This window comes from Canis lupus, chromosome 5 (assembly GCF_011100685.1).
Source record: "Canis lupus familiaris isolate Mischka breed German Shepherd chromosome 5, alternate assembly UU_Cfam_GSD_1.0, whole genome shotgun sequence".
NCBI lineage: Eukaryota > Metazoa > Chordata > Mammalia > Carnivora > Canidae > Canis > Canis lupus.
The window spans coordinates 24,974,290-24,992,160 of NC_049226.1; the positions used below are offsets into that span (position 1 = coordinate 24,974,290).

At 39.0% G+C, this 17,871-nt stretch overlaps 1 protein-coding gene across 2 annotated transcripts in view; it reads left to right on the forward strand.

Moving 5' to 3' along the window:
• CWF19L2 (CWF19 like cell cycle control factor 2) overlaps positions 1 to 17,871 on the forward strand; it is a 147,669-nt gene that overhangs the window by 10,175 nt on the left and 119,623 nt on the right. For both annotated transcript variants that reach the window (XM_038536318.1, XM_038536319.1), the window contains exons 4-6: positions 7,756 to 7,866; positions 8,587 to 8,706; positions 14,655 to 14,748. In XM_038536318.1, the coding sequence (XP_038392246.1) occupies positions 7,756 to 7,866; positions 8,587 to 8,706; positions 14,655 to 14,748 (325 nt within the window). The remainder of the gene's footprint in view (positions 1 to 7,755; positions 7,867 to 8,586; positions 8,707 to 14,654; positions 14,749 to 17,871) is intronic.

The window sequence follows — 17,871 nt, forward strand, 5'->3', positions numbered from 1 at the left end:
TCTCTTTCTCTCTATGTTTATCATAAATAAATAAATAAATCTTTAAAAAAAATAAAAAAATTACTGAGAGTTTCAGTTTGAGAAGGCAATGTAGGAAGACTCTGAACTCATCTGCATGGAACATACCAAATTATACCTATTGGTAGAACAATTCCTCTTGAAGAAGACCTGAGGGCTGGCTGAACAGCTGTTGAACAACCAAAGGTAGAACAGCAAGAGAATAGCAAGAGAGATGGAGACAGGATGGATTACTTTAAAAGAGTAATTGACATACACAGCCATAGATCCAGCCAGCCAGCAAAAGTCACCAACCACACATGGTCTTCATAGAGGACACCATACAGAAGACTCCTTCAGCTTAAGGAGAAGCAGCTGTTTTGCCTAACCTATAGAAACAAGCATGAACATAAGCAAAATGTGGACAGAGGAATATGCTCCAAAAGAAATAACAAGAAAAAGAAAACTCAGAAAAAGAACGAAATGAAACAGAGATAAGCAATATGGCTTTTTTTTTTTTTTTTTTTTTTTTTTTTTATAGTCACACAGAGAGAGAGAGAGAGGCAGAGACACAGGCAGAGGGAGAAGCAGGCTCCATGCACTGGGAGCCCGACGTGGGATTCGATCCCGGGTCTCCAGGATTGCGCCCTGGGCCAAAGGCAGGCGCCAAACCGCTGCGCCACCCAGGGATCCCGCAATATGGCTTTTAAATAATTGAAAGTAATGATCATAAAGATACCCACCAGGTTGGAGAAAAGAATGGAAGAACTCAGGCCTTCAGTAAAGAGATAGAAATTCTTAAAAAGAATCAGTAGGAGTTGAAGACTACAATAACTGAAGTAAAACGTGTATTAGAAGAAATCAACAATGTATTAAAGGATGCAGGAGAATGTATTAGTGATCTGGAAGATAGGGTAATGAAATGCACACAAACTGAAAATAATTTTAGAAAGGATAGATGAAGAGATCTATTGGACATCATCAAGGGAACAAGCATTTGCATTATAGAGGCCCCAGAAGAAGAAGAAAAAAGATGTAGGAAACTTATTTGAGGAAATAATAACTGAAAACTTCCTTAACCTAGGGAGGGAAATAGACATCCAAGTCCAAGAAGCACAAGAGTTCCAAACAAGATGAATCCATGGAGGTCCACACCATGGCATACAACAATGTCAAAAATGTCAAAAAAAGCAGCTGGAGAGAAATAAAAAGTCATTTACAAGAGAAAAAAACTTATGAGGCTATCAGCTGGTTTTTCAGCAGAAACTTTGCAGGCCAGAAGAGAGTGGCGTGATATAGTCAAAATGCTGGAAAGACCCAAAACCTACAACCAAGAATATTTTACCTGACAAGGGTTTCATTCAGATTGGAAAGAGATTTCCCAGACAAAAGAAAGAGAAGCTTATCCTTACTAAACCAGCCTTCCAAGAAATGTTGAGGGAAAAGAAATGGCCATGGACATAGGAATAATATGAATAAAAAGATGTAAAACATGACAACATATACATAAAATGTGGACAAGGGAGTAAAAAGAGAAAAGCAGAAAAAGAAAAAAAATTTTTTTTTTTTTTTTTTTTTTTTTAGAATATGTTTGAACAAAAAGACCATCAAATTAAGATAGACTTTTGTTTACTTAGGATGTTATATATGAACCTTATGGTAACCATAAACCCAAAACCTATGATACACCCAAAATATAAAGAGAAAGAAAGTGAAACAAAACAGTATATTCATTGATCACAAAGAAAGAGAGCATGAGAAGAAAGGAACAAAGAACTGTAAACATAACGGAAAACAAATTTAAAAATGGCAATAAGTTCATACTTATCAATAATTACTCCAAATATAAGTGGCTTAAATGCTGTAATCAAAAGTGGAGAGGATAAAAAAACAGGAGCCATCTCTATGATGCCTACAAGAAACTCACCTCGGACCTAAAGAAACTTACAGACTGAACATGAAGGGATGAAGAACATTCACCTTGCAAATTGAAGTGGAAAGAAAGCTGGAGTAGCAGTATTTACATAGACAGGATAGACATTAAAATAGACCATAACAAGAGACAAGGGCATTACATAGTGATAATCTAGGCATTCCACATTGGGTATTTACCCAGGGAAAATGCAAATACTAACTTGAAAAGATACATGCACCGCTGTGTTTATCACAGCATTATTAACAATAGCCAAAACATGGAAACAGCCCAAGTGTCCATCAGTAGATGAACGGATAAGGAAAATGTGGTGTGCAGACACACTATGGAATATTACACAGGCTTCAAAAATAATGAGATTGTGCCATTTGACACAACATGGATGGACCTAGAAGGTATTATACTGAGTAAAATAAGTCAGAGTGAGAAAGACAAATACCATACAATTCCACTCATGAATGGAATTAAAAAAAAAGAACAAATGAAAAGGAGAAACAGAAATATGTATATGGAGAACAAACTGATGGTTGCCAGAGGGAAGGGCTATGTGGCGGGGGTGGATACAATGGGTGAATGGAAGAGGGAGGTATAGGCCTCCAGTTACGGAATGAGTAGGTCACGGGAAGAAGAGCATAAGGAATACAGTCCGTGATATTATAACATCCGTGTAATGGGACAGATGGTAACTACATATAGTGGTGAGCACAGCAAAATGTATGATCAAATCACTAAGTTGTATACCTGAAACTAATATAACACTGTGTGTCAACTATAATCAAATAAGAAAGAAAGAGGAAAAACCTCAAATGTGTAGGCTTTGTTAAGTCAGGAGGTACATTAAACTTGATGGTGTATGAGTTCTTCAAGGTAAGGTGGAAGATTGAAACTAAAATCAGAAGAATTGAGGTCATAGCATATCAGAGAGAGGTGAACAGTGATTTTGCTAAGGTAGTGAAGTGATTGTATAAGGTGAAAATGAGAAGCAAAATTAATAGAAAGGGAATGAAGGCAGGCAAGTTGCACAGATGGTCCAGGTATGGACCATTGGTACAGAATGGTCTGTGAATGAGTAATAAGAATACTAAATGTATCACTGATGCTTCTTTCATTCAGTGCCTGGTATTTAAAGCTTGCATGCTGGCTGCTAATTAAAGTTTCTGACTAGCACTATTGGAAGAGTAGAAAAAAGGATTTAGTTAATTTAGTGCACCTTTATTGAATGTCAACTCTGTCAGACACTGATAGAGACACAGGGAATATAAAAATAGAGGTTTTTTTTTTTTTTTTTTTCAGACCTTTGGGGAACTCATTTTGTAGTTAGATAAATAGATATATAACTTCAATATGTAATCTCATGATGCCAAGGCAGAACAATACATACTTGTTAAATACTGATTTAACAAGATAGTTAACTTTTCTCTCCTATAAGAGAATTTGGGTAGACAGTCTTGGACTAGTGTGAACTTCTGGGAGTAAGGCTTCTACTGTTTTGCTACTCTCTCATCTTTATAGCATTACCTCTTAGACTTGATACCAAGAAAGAGGATATATACCCTCTCTTTCATAATTTGACTTCCAGAAAGTCCCAGATAATACCTTTATTTCCATGTATTTGAACACTTGATCATAAGTCTTCACTTTCCAGCAAGGGAGGCACAGTATGTCTCCAAATAAAATAGGGTTCTCTTGGTAGGAAAGAAAAGGAGCTTTGTGACAGGGAGCCCTAAAAGAGGTCAAATGTACTCTTTATATTACTCCAGATATAATTAGGATGGATGTTGGAAAAAGAAAGGGGAGCAGGAAAGACTGGAGTCCAGGAAACTAATTTGGTTATTCCATTTGTCTATGTGAGAGATGATAAGATGTGATCTAGGATACTTCAAAGGAAGAGGCATGTATTAATTGGGGCTCTTGGTTGCAGGTAACAGAGGTTAAACTTAAATTGGGTTATTCAGAAAAAAGGGACAATTATTAGAGTACAAAAGTCTCCTAGGACATATAGCTGTAAAAGAACAGCTGGGCTTCAGGAATGGCTGGAATTATTGTGAATGATTTTATGAGTCATCCTGCCATCTTCCATGTTTGTTTTTCTCTGAGTTCATTTTTTTTTCCTTGATAACAGATCAACTTTTGTTGAATTTTATTCCTCATGACAAAAATAGCTTCTGCCAGTGCATTTCCACTTCTCTTTAGTTTTAGAGCAGGTCCAGGTAGGCTTGATTTCAAATTCCTGATCTGTATTTCAGCTTGATCTGAACTGGGTAGATCCTGCCTATGAATTGGGTTCATACCTACCTATGAACCAGTCAGCTGTGGCCAGGGGTGAAAGTGGACTCCCATGGTAGGCATGTGGTGTTCACTTTATGATGCTTTTGAGAAATATTTTGGAAATTAAAATAGGTTTAGATGGGAGGGGACAGTTGATCCTGAGATTGTGAGCTTGGATAAGTGAGTCGTTGGTGTTACCATGTAATTGAGTTCAGTAATAGAAGAGAAGGAACAGGTATTGTGGAAAAGATGATGGGTTAGTTTTTTGTTCTTATTGAGTTCAGCATGGCATCTAAATATAGTAGGTAGTTGGTTAAATCACTAAAACTTTGGGTAGACAAATTTGAAAGATATCAGCACAATTGGTGGTAACTCAAGGCATGAGAGTGGATTTAATGGCCAAAGGGGGACGTTTAGAGATTTAAAAATGTAGTGGACAGAGAATGGAACCCCAGACTAAATTGTTATTTAAGGGCTGAGCAAAGGAGGAAAAGTGCATGAGGGAAATGGAGAAGAAATGAAGAATGGGAGCAGAACTGAGAAAGGTCATGGAGGTCGAGAAAGTGAGTTATTCAGAATTGTATTCAGCAGAGGCCCAGGGGGATAAAGATGGAAACATTCTGCTGCATTGCGCAAAGTGGAAGCCAGTGATGACCTTTGAAGAAGTCTCAGTAGGTTAATGGGGACATTAGCTGTATGGTAGATTTTGAGGATTGGGTGAGAGTGAGTGGATGTGCAGGCAAAGGGTATAGACTGCTGTTTTAAGAATTTAACTTAGAGTAGAAGTTGGGAGATAAATTGCTACTAGAGGGAGACATAAGGACAATTAAGATTCCCCTTCTCCCTTCATTCACACACACCCAAAGGATGGGGAAGACATATTTCTAGGCCAGTAGAGAGCTTTGGTTGAAGTTACAAGAGAAGGAGACCATTGATGGTGCATGGTCCTAGAGGAACAGGAATGGTTGGGGCCAAAATATATGGAGGACCTGCCTTGAAGAGGAAGAGTTAACAGGAGGAAAGGATAGGCACAGCCATAAATAATTTTGTTAGAAATTGGGTAGAAAGCTAAAGTGGCTTCATTTTTCTTGATAGAGGAGGAGAGATCCATTTCTTAACTGTATGGGGAATGGAGTTGGTAGAAAACTTGAGAGATGTTTAAGATCATAAGCCTCACCTCTCTGCCAAGATACTAAGCTAGGTCCTTGGGGATACAAAGTAGGCAAGAGCAGATGTGATTACTGTCCTCATAGAACTTACTGCCTAATGGGAGAGCAAGACATGAATCAGAGAATCACACAAGTAAATGTAAAACTGCTAAGTGCTTCAAAGGGGAGTAAGCCAAGGGAGTGGAAGAGAGAACCGGCCACGGACCAGTAAGAGGGATACTAGTTGTGGCTGAAAGTCTAGCTCAGCGGAAATTGTGAAGGTCATGATGGTTGGGTGTATGTGGGGGTTCACCTGAAGTTGTGAAGCTCGTGGTGGTTGGGTGTATGTGGGGTGGGGATGTGTGCAGCTGTTCTGGGGAAGCAGCTGATGGCCCTGATAAGTGACTTTCAGGTGATGGGTTAACGTCTCGTAGGACAGAGCAAACCTGTACTTTTAGAAGGCCTTCATGGGGCGCCTGGCCGGCTCAGTCAGGAGAGCTTGTGACTCTTGATCCCTGGTTTTAAGTTCAAGCCCCATGTTGGATGTAGAGATTGCTCAAAAATAACATCTTAAAAAAAAAAAAAAAAAAAAAAAAAAAAAAGAAGGCCTTTAACAGAATCCTGTGGAACAGTAACATGAACTTTTTTTTAGCTTGATCATAGTAAATTTGGCACTCCTCCAAGGAATGTGTGAATTTTTTAGTGGTAACACCAAGTGGTAGTAAACGGGTCTCTAAGTTGATTTTTCTTTAAAGGTTTTATTTAAATTCCAGTTAGCACATTGTGTTCTTTTAGTTTCAGGTGTACAGTACACTGATCAACACTTCCATATGTCACTTTGTGGTTATCATGACAAGTGCAGTCTTTTCTAAATTGATCTGATAATGTAAATATGAGTAGGCCAGAAATCTATTTATAGTCATTATCTTAAAAATTATAACTATATATGTAAATAGCTAATTCTAACATTTCTATAAATCCAAATCAACACCTAAATGAATGAAGGAATGAATAAATTCTGCTCTCTGTTGAGAAACAGCTGGCACTTGAGATGCCAGAGCACAAATATGTTTATTCCATGTGGATTATACCTTTTACCAGACATATTTTTGTTCTCTAGTTAGGTAATTATCAAGAACTTTGTGGAATGAAGGAATATTGTTCTCATTCAGGAAATCCTCTTTCTCTTGGCCTCCATGTTTCTCTGCTTACACCTTAGCCAGCGTTGTGTACTGGGTTATTTCTAGGGAACTTTCCTACACTTAACATTGTACAGATAGATGTTAGAGCTGGGGGAATCTAGATTGCTATTCTGGTTCTCCTCCTTGGATACCATGTAACTTGGGCAAGTTACCTAATTTTGGAAAGCTTTTCTTATCTCTAAAACCAAACAGTATTTTATGTAGGGTTGTTTGAAGGAGTCAGCTTGAGAACATATGTGAAAAGACTTATTACAGTACTTAATATAGAAGTAGGTGATTGATGTGTTTCTGGGAAACAGAACCCAGAATCTGGCAAAATGCTGAGCACACCAGGGCTGTTGGCCAAATACTTTGTAGCTGATTTAATAATCTGGTATTTAAACACAGTAACCAAGTACTTAACCAGCTTGGCTGTTAACTGAGATCTCTGTGTTTTTAGACCCAGGGAAGTTTAAAAAGGGGGAAACTTAGAGGCAAAGTCATTTACTTGAATGTTGTTTCCCTTGTTCCAAATAAACAAAGATGTCAGTATTCCTGTCGGTGAGAACTGCAGCTCTGTGTTGTAGTGAGTGCTCTGCTGTCAGTCCTAATCTTTTGTTTTCTCCTTCCCTTGGCATGATGACAGTCGTGGTGTTTCATGGGCTTATCCCCAAAGAGTGGGTTTGTATGTTCTTTGTTCAGATTTTCAATGTTACTTTTTATTTTCATTTATCGTTATTTTTTTAAAATTTTATTTATTTATTCATGAGAGACAGAGAAAGCGAGAGGCAGAGACATAGGCAGAGGGAGAAGCAGGCTCCATGCAGGAAGCCTGATGTGGGACTCGATCCCGGAACTCCAGGATCATGCCCTGAGCAAAAGGTAGACACTCAATCGCTGAGCCACCCAGGTCTCCCTCAATGTCACTTTAAAAAATATATATATTTTTTTATTTATTCATGAGAGATAGAGAGAGGCAGAGGCATAGGCAGAGGGAGAAGCAGGCTCCATGCAGGGAGCCAGACGTGGAACTCAGTCCTGGGTCTCCAGGATCAGGCACTGGGCTGAAGGTGGCGCTAAATCGCTGTGCCACCTGGGCTGCCCTCAATGTCACTTTTTAGAGGGAACCTCTACTCTGAGAATTTTCTCCAGGAAACTGAGTTCACCATGAATTTTTACATTCAAGTATGCAAGTTTGAGAGTTTCACTTACTGCTAAATATTCTTAGAGCTCTGAAGATGAGTGGGTTGAGGCTGTCCCATCGCAGACTCCTGGCAGGGAAAAGGCCTGGAAAGTGAAAGATGAAAATTCAGAAAGAGAAGACAACCAAGTTATTCAGGTAAGTTACCTGATGGTAAAGAAAAAAGTGTGAACAGCTAAAATGGATGAATGTTGAAGTGACATATGGTTAAACTATTTCAGGAGAAAAATTAGACTTTGAAAATAGTATACTTTTACAAATAATTCTGGCAGTGATGCTGTTTGCTTAGTCTTTAGACTTCTGTTTTTCCTTTGTGAGAAAGTGAGGGCTTACATCTGTTCTGGCCCCACAGAGGGTTTCCTCCTCCTGGCTGTTGCTGGAAGAGCTGCGCTTTCCCTCCTGTGCTGGAAGCTCCATACTGCTCCTTGTGTCAGAGCTTTCTCCAGTGGGTAGAGTGCCATCAGTTGTTTTCCATAGCCATGTCGTGTCATAATTTCTGTTAGCAATATTTAGAGTTGAAGAGTTGACAGATGTGGGGCTGTGGTTCATTTACCTGAGTGAGAATGTTTGCCAGAGGGCAGGAAGGTGGAAGGTGCTGCTGCGTGAAGGCCTGTACTGTGTCAGGCACTGGGACTGTGCACCTTAAATCGTTTTTCTGGCTTATTCCTGTAAACAACCTGGAAGGGTAGGAATTTCATTCCATTTTATAGGAGAGAGACTAAAAAGCTTGCTTCAGGTGTGGAAATGCAGGATTGATCCAGGCTTGTGTTCCTCCAGGATCCTTGCTGCTGTTACCAAGTGTTTGTTGTTTACTTCTAACCAATTTAGATTGAAATGGCTTTTTTTTTTTTTTTACAGAGAGATGAGTGGATGACTGTTGATTTCATGTCTGTTAAAACTGTGTCCTTATCATCACTCAAAGCTGATAAGGAGACTATGAGGAAAATAGAGCAAGAGAAAACCCAAGCACTGGAACAGGTAAGAGCATTTAAAATGCTTTAACTTCCAATCACCCTTAAGCAATGAGACATTTATATAAATACAGTTTTACTTGTGAAATATTATTTTATCTTTTGCAGTATTTAATAACATTAGTGGGAATAACTATGGAATGTGGTATAAGTTTTTATAAAATGAATCTCCTATGGGAAGTCACTCTAATGCTATACTAGATTAATAAATCTAGGGCATTTGTAGTTGAGTGAATATTGAGTTTGGTTCATAGCTTGGATTCATAAGGGTTTTGGGCTTGAACTGTGCTACTTGTGTGGTCTGAAAATCTTCAAGCTGAGAATTTAATTTAAAGTATTTTAAAGTATTTAATGTTGGTAATGCTTTGAAGTGCTTGGCAGGAGTGAACGCCAGTGCTTTCTGGAGGACCACACTGTAACTTTAGGTGTTTCGGTTTCCCAGAAGAAAGCTTCTTATCTAGAATCAAAAAATACATGAAAACACAAGGATAGTCCATGAATGAGAGTTAATCTGAAGTAAGGAACAATAGAATCAGATCATAAAACCTTTATCTGTTGGGATATTTAAAAGCTTTATATAGTGACAGGTATAAAAAATGTGAATAAGAAATAAAAGATTATTGTGAAGGCAGGTTTGAGAAAGAGCCAATAAGAACTTGTAGAAATAAAAGATATTGCAGTTGGAATTAGAAACTCAGTAGATGAGTAGACAACAAATTGAATACAGCTGAAGAGAGAATTAGTGAACAAAAAGGTCATCTTTAAGAGTTGACCTTGAACGTGCCATAGAGGGAGAGAGACATGAAAAATGTGAGAGCGGTCTTAAGAGTCCTGTGAGTAGTATTATTTTCTGTGTCCTCCACCTCCACTTAATTTTTATTCTGAAAACATAGGTGTGGTATGTCGTATTGGCAGCTGTTCATATGGCACACTGAAGGCCAGGGATATTCAGAGCATCCTGACTAAGCTCTGGAACGTGTTACTGTCTCTGAGACCTGATGGAGTCAGAGTCACTGTGTTCAGAGAGGGGAGGGAGAGTACATGTGGTGTCGGGGAAGGGGTGGCCAGGGGATCCTGGAGCTGTGTGATGTCTGGAAGTTGGTATTACCTGATGCCATGACAAACTTGCTTCTGAATTGTGCTCTGCTCTTGGTGGGCATTAATGTTTTGGCATGTTAGGATAACCCTGGCTTGTGGTCTTATGTTTTGTTTATATCCTGTTCAGGCCTGTTCTCTGTATCACATCATAAGGCCTTGGTTGACCCTTGGATGTCTTTAACAGACTGAAGTAGTGACCAGTTATTCTTAGAAATACCATTACATAAAACTATCTTCATTTTCCTAAGAAATTGTAATAATTTTTTATCCCTCACCTTTCTAGCTTTGAATTCCAGACTTTCTAATTAACAGTCTTTTCTTACAAACTCTTCTATGAACTTCCCTGGTTCCTTCAAGCCAGCATCTGCTGATCGGCTCACCTGCCTGTGGAGTTCTTGTCTTTTGCACGTGTGTCATCTTTTCCATTTCTGCCAGAGCCCCTCTTCCTAGTTGTAGGTCTTATGCCTTCATATGCGCCTCAGTTGTCCTATCTGTACTGGAGCAGAGTTAATGTGTACGATGAATGGGAGGGTGGTCCCTGGGATGAAGAGTCATATGAGGTTAGATACTAGTAGGTTTCAGGCCCTGATTTGCTGTTGCATGGGCAATGCCTATGACCTCTTCACTTCTCACTCAGCATCCTATGACTGGTGTCAGGGTGATCTTTTCAAAGTACATCTGGGATCATGGTGTGACTCTGCTCAGAAATCTTTGGTGATTCCAGGGAAGGGGAACATTGCTAATGTTTCCTTTCTGGTGGAAGAAGCTCCATCAGTGGTATTTTGTGCCACTCTCATTTTTCATTCTGTCCTTGAGGATATGGAGTAAATTTTCTTCTGGAAAATTTGGACAGAATAAACGGGGCATCCTTGGCTTTGCCCTGCATTTCCTACTTATGGAGCTGACTGCTTGCAGGGGCCCTGTGGGGATTTAGGGAGGTGGTCTTGGCTCTGTGCTGGCTCCACCTGGGAGAGCCTGCCTCATTGTGCAGTTCAGTTAACAGGCCCACTTGCTTTTTACTGAAAGAAAAATTCTCTTCCAGGTTAGCCTTCATCAGCAATAAAAGTAATTTTTGTCTTTTGTTTCCTTAAGGTTTTGTTGTATTTCTGAACTTGTTCAGAGCCTGGCAAAAGAGAAAGGTGCCATATTTAGTCTCCTTTGAAGACCCCTTTACCTCCACCCCAGAGCTGCCACAAATAGAGTCCAACACATTGGATTGGACTCTTTCTCTTAGGTAATTTGTACCTAAGCCAGACTACCTTATTTCTCTGCAAATTCCCATCTCTTCATTTTTGTTCATCTGGTTCTTTCTCAGTGAATTCCCTCTTTCTCCATTAAGGCTACATCGTATTTATCCTTTAAGGCCTGACTTGATATGTATCGTGAAATTTTTCTTCTTTAAACTGAACTAAATGGTCCTTGCCTTAAAATCAAATGTTGACTCTTGTAATGGAAGTGGGGATAAAATGAAGATACTGGCAAGAAGTCTAATGATGGTCCTTCACTGAAGCTTGATTTTTATGTCTCATTTGTTTTTCAGGATATCATTTTTTTTGTGTGTTCTAGGATGGTGTTTTTAAAAATGTAGGTCATGTAATTGAGTTATTGCAATCAGCACTTAAAAATATAAAATGTCAGGAGGTATTACATGTAATAAAGACACATTTTGTTTCCTAAAATCTTTGTTTTAGATGCACACACATACAGACATATACAAGAACATACATCCTATCTGTCTTTGGTTGAAGATCACAGAAAAGTGTGCAAACACATACTGAAGGCTATGTGTGTGTCCTCTGGGTCTCTTCTGCCTGCACTGTGCCGTGGTCTGTGGACTGTAGCATGGTTCTGTAGACTTAGTCTAGAAGGTTATAGACATGCATGCCAAGTTTCCAGCCTTCTTTTACAAGTGGGGGATGTCCCCACCCCATCCTTGGCTTCCTGTGGCAAGACTGGCTCCAATCCTATTTCACGTGGGCACTCTATTTCTTATCTTACAGAAATTTTTTTAGCCTTTTTTTTTTTTTTTTAAGATTTTATTTATTTATTCATGAGAGACATACAGAGAGAGAGAGAGGCAGAGACACAGGTAGAGGGAGAAGCAAGCTCCATGAAGGGAGCCCGATGTGGGACTCGATCCTGGGTCTCCAGGATCACACCCTGGGCCGAAGGCGGTGCTAAACCTTTGGGCCACCAGGGCTGCCCTTATCTTACAGAAATTGAACCAAGGGCTATCACTTTTTCTTTTTTAAAAGATTTATTTATTTATTTATTATTTATTTATTTATTTATTTATTTATTTATGATAGACATAGAGAGAGAGAGTGAGAGAGAGGCAGAGACACAGGCAGAGGGAGAAGGAGGCTCCATGCTGGGAGCCTGATGTGGGACTCGATCCCGGGACTTCCGGATCGCGCCCTGGACCAAAGGCAGGCGCTAAACGGCGGAGCCACCCAGGGATCCCCTGGGGCTATCATTTTTTGCATGCACATAGAGTCCAGTAAGGCCTGTGGTTTCAGTTCAACTTACTGCTTCACATTTCTGTGCTCTTCTGGTCCACAGAGGGGTTTATCTTGTTTTGAACTGAAAGTATGTTGTGTATTTTGTGTATCTTTTCTGTTTGTGCTGAGCTGGGTGGTTGTGATGAGTGATTGGAAGCTGTAGAAGCCATTTTGATTAAAAGGCCTGAGAGTGTTTTAGTAATTGATTTATATTGATATATTTTATTTCTGGTTCCTTCCTTGTAGTCACTATGTAGTCTGTCATCATCTAATTATGCCATACTGCAGTTGTCCATTTCTTGTGGAAATCTAACATTCTAACCCCAAAACATTGGCGTTGTTTGCTGTTTTTCAATAGCACTATTTACAAACAGTGCTCAGCGAAGGTTCTTGTGTGTTTTTTCCCCTGCATGTGAGTGAGGACTTCTTAATGCACATCTAGAAGTGGGATGACTAAGTTAGAAGATACACACCTGTCTTCGTTTGCAAATACTTCAAAGAGATTGTATCAGCACAGACTGCCTCAAAAGTGTAGGTTTCTTTACCACGCTTAGTATCTGTGATTGTTAAACTTTTAGATTCTTGTCATGAGTGAGAAAGGCATTTCATTGTTTTTATATGCTTTTGACTGATTACTGTTCATGTCTTTTTTTTGTCATTCAGATTTCTTATAGAATGAGCTGCTTATGTATTTTGCTTATTTTTCTTTTAGAGTTGTCTTTTTCTTACTGATTGGTGGTAGTTATTTATATATCCAGTCCTTTTACTGTTGTATATTGTCACATAATATCTCACAGTTTGTCTACTCTGTTGTCAAGTGTCCTCCTCAGTGTGTGACTCCAACCTTTTGTGTCCTGTTGAGAAACTGATGTTATCTGTTTGAGTGTCTGCACAAGACCACTGGAAGAAATTCCTTGATTATAGAACCTTGGAGGTTTTGTAGTAGTCTAACCAGGGAGGTGACGGGATCTTTTTTGGTAAAAACTAAGAAATCAAATCCTAATGGTTTTGCCTATCCTTCCATGTTAACCTTGAACTTAAATTTTGTTCTTTGAAGATTCTGTATTCTTTTGTCAGCTCACGAATATCTTTTATTTTTTAAAGATTTATTTATTTATTCATGAGAGACACAGACAGAGACATAGACAGAGGGAGAAGCAGGCCCCTCACAGGGAGCCTGATGAAGGACTTGATCCCAGATCCTGGGATCACGATCTGAGCCAAAGGCCGGAACCCAGCCGCTGAGCCACTCAGGGATCCCTCACAAATGTATTTTAAAAGCTTTTAAAACAATTTTATCCACATTTTTGTTTCCAGCAGTCTGGTTGGCTTATAGTACTAGAAATAACATTTAGCTCTCTTTGTTCTTCTCCATCTAGTTGCTGGAATAGTTTTCTGATTTCCTAAGGTCAAGTCAGATGCCCCTAGTTTGTGGCTCTGCAGCATGCTCTACCTCCATAGCATTCACCTGGACTAGCTTAGTTGTCTCTCTCCCATCTTGGACTGCCTCTGTTCTGATGGCAAGGGTTGCCTGGCTTATTTGTTTGAGCCCCAGTACCTGGCACAGTGCTTGGAACACAGGAGGTGCTTGAACGGTGATGAGGCTACCATCAGCTCTTTCTCAGTCACAGCCACAGTTGTCGGACCGGATTCCTGCCTCTAATCTTGTTTTTCCTCAGTCTTGTCTCCACTCTTAACCCACTTAGCTCTCTGGGTAGTTCAGAGCCAACTACTTTCATGAGTCACTGTTGCCCCAGCATAAACCCCAACAGCAGTTGGCCTTCATCCCCGATTATTCTACAACCTGATCTCTTATCTGTACTCACTCGTACTTCTAGGTTTTAAGAGTATCTGGATAATTTTCAGTTCCTTGGAAGTGCCATGTTTTCCTTTTCCTGTGGGGTTTTATGAACATGCTGTTATTCCTTCTCCCTGGAGCATCTCTGTGCCTTCCTCCCTCACAAGAGAGAATGTGGTTCATTCCTGCTCCTCTTTGGTCTAAGGCTGCATGGATTACCCCCTCTCAGAAGTCTGAGCTTTCAGTGAGAGGGGTTTGAACCCTGTGTGGCTTTTCACTCTATACTTCGGTCCTCAGAGCACTTGTCAGTGACTTGTGTGTTGTCTCTTTTCCTCACCGTCTCATAAGGCTGCCAGGGCTGAGTTAGGCACATTGACCATTTATTTTATCTTCTGCAGCTAGATTCTGATTCATAATAGGCATGATGTTAATTGACATGTTATTTTTTGTGAGTTGCAGAAGAATGTGTCTTAATATTTGTCCAAGGTATATTATTTATTACATATTTTATGGTGAGGTTATTTTTAAATTATGATCTCTGAAAATGTTTCGTTCTAGTCCATACTGCTGGAGAGAGAATTGAATCCATACTGGAAAGATGGTGGGACAGGTCTTCCATCAGAAGACTGTAACGTGTCATCAGTTTCCAAAGGTATCTCTAGATTTTGGTTGTAGCCACACAGGTTTGTCTCATAACTTGGTATTCCTAAGAGAATGACCAAAGTTAGTAGATTGGTAATATTTGGTTACTTAAATATTAAGTATTTCTGCTTGGTTCTGTAGTTTTGATTAAGTCCAGAATTCTCTGTGTTTGTTTCTGTATTTGTATAACACTATGAGTTTACTGATTATCTGATGTGGAATCCATATGGCTTCCTGTTGTGAGCACCTATAGGTTATTACTGAAGGTTTAGATAGCAGATGACAAAGCAAATAAAATGTGTGCAGTCTTTTAAGGCCTTATTTTATTTTATTTTATTTATTTTATTTTATTTTATTATTTTTTTAAGGCCTTATTTAAATTTAGTACCTGGAAAGATTATTTTAACTTTTATGTTTGGGGGAAAATTGATTAACTGTGTATATTTTTATACTTGATAATGTTTCCATATTTGAGTTTCTGTTTTGAATGGATTAATATAAAGTATGATTCTCTGAGGATATAATAATGCTTAGGTTTGTTACAAATTTTATAACAAAATGTCTAAAAGTATTAAGTTTGAGATTTTGTGAAAATAGTGCATAAATATTAAAGATGTGATTTATTTTTGGAGACTTCTATTTTGCCAGCGTTCATAAAATTTGTTATTTACTTTAGGATAGTGTTGTTATTTTCCAACAGATGGAGATAAAATATTTAAGTGTCACATAATCACACTTGCTACCATAACTTGAAAAATATTTATATGCCAATTACATGTTGCACTGACAGGTCCATGAAAAGTTTATTTAACCACAGCTAACCCAGTGCACAGATGATGGCATTGTAAATTATGGTGTTATCTTTTTCTTTTAGTGGTTAATCAGAATATTTTCCTGCGTTTTTTGTTCTTACATTTATTGTTATTTTGGCCATTTATAAAAATTCTTTTTATATTTTATGTGGAGATGTTCCTAGAGCCACCCTGAAGGTTTGTTTATAATTTTCTTTACTGGGTTTGCCAGAGTTATTAATAATTGTAGCTTTTTCTTTATTGCTTTTCAGGATGGGTAAAAATATCTTAGTAACTGTAGTCACACAAGAATCTCTCAGAGATACCTTTTTTAGTACTTAAAAGCAGAAGTTGAGGGCAATAAGTTAGCTCACTGAACCATTACTGTGTTGAGTTAATTTTTCGATACAAGTCTTTACCACCACTGTTGTCAGAGGACAATCAGAGAACACTTAGAGTCGACAAACTGAATCTTTGGGTATTTGCAGCCAATATTCTCAACTTCTTGAATGTGGAAGATTTAAAGTTGTACTGTAGAAAGTATCTTTCAGCTGGCTGAAACGGCATTTCTAAGACACGAAGAGAAGAATGACCTAATATAAAGCTTTTAGAGAGCCTTTATTCTTTCCCCTTTGTAAACAGGCTATCATCACCTCCCTTTCCCGTGTTATGCTTATTAAGGAAGAAAAATGACAGCTTCTGTTTGTCAGAGGTTCAGATCCCATAGTTGAAACTAAGTTTTATTATTTTTTTTTATTTTACTTTTTTATATGTATATTTGTTAATTGGAGTTCGATTTTCCAATATATTGTATAACACCCAGTGCTTGTCCTGTCAAGTGCCCCCCTCAGTGCCCGTCACCCAGTCACCCCATCCTCCCACATACACCCCTTCCACTACCCTTTGTTTGTTTCCCAGAGTTAGGAGTCTCTCATGTTTTGTAACCATTTCTGATTCTTCCCACTCATTTTCTCTCCTTTCCCCTATAATCCCTTTCACTATTTTTTTATATTCCCCATATGAGTGAAACCATATAATGATTGTCCTTCTCCGATTGACTTACTTCACTCAGCATCATACACCCTCCAGTTCCATCCACGTCAAAGCAAATGATGGGTATTTGTCCTTTCTGATGGCTGAGTAATATTCCATTGTATATATAGACCACATCATCTTTATCCATTCATCTTTCAATGGATACCGAGGCTCCTTCCACAGTTTGACTATTGTGGACATTGCTTTATAAACACAGGGGTGCAGGTGTCTCAGTCTTTCACAGCATCTGTATGTTTGGGATAAATCCCCAGAAGTGCAATTGCTGGGTAGTAGGGCAGTTCTATTTTTAACTCTTGTAGGAACATCCACACCACACAGTTTTCCAGAGTGGCTGTACCAGTTCACATTCCCACCAACAGTGCAAGAGGGTTCCCCTTTCTCCACATCTTCTCCAACATTTGTGGTTTCCTGTCTGGTTAATTTTCCCCATTCTCACTGGTGTGAGGTGGTATCTCATTGTGGTTTTGATTTGTATTCCCTGATGGCAAGTGATGCAGAGCATTATCTCATGTGCTTGTTGGCCATGTGTATGTCTTCTTTGGTGAAATTTCTGTTCATGTCTTTTGCCCATTTCATGATTGGATAGTTTGTTTCTTTGCTGTTGAGTTTAATAAGTTGTTTATAGATCTTGGATACTAGCCCTTTATCTGATATGTCATTTGCAAATATCTTCTCCCATCCTGTAGGTTGTCTTTTACTTTTGTTGACTGTTTCTTTTGCTGTGCAGAAGCTTTTTATCTCAAGTCCCAATAGTTCATTTTTGCTTCTTTTCCTTGCCTTCATGGCTGTATCTTGCAAGAGGTTACTGTGGCCAAGTTCAAAAAGGGTGTTGTAAAAAAAAAAAAAAAAAAAGGGTGTTGTCTGTGTTCTCCTTTAGGATTTTTTTTTTTTTTTTAAGATTTTATTTATTTGTTCATGAGAGACCCACACACACACACAGAGACAGAGGGGGAGAGAGAGAGAGGGGCAGAGACACAGGCAGAGGGAGAAGCAGGTTCCATGCTGGGAGCCTGACATGGGACTTGATCCCGGGACTCCAGGATCACGCCCTGGGCCAAAGGCAGGTGCTAAACCACTGAGCCACCCAGGGATCCCTCCTTTAGGATTTTGATGGATTCTTGTCTCACATTTAGATCTTTGATCCATTTTGAGTTTATCTTTTTGTATGGTGTAAGAGAATGGTCCAGTTTCATTCTTCTGCACATAGCTGTCCAATTTTCCCAGCACCATATATTGAAGAGACTGTCCTTTTCCAGTGGATAGTCTTTCCTGCTTTATTGAATATT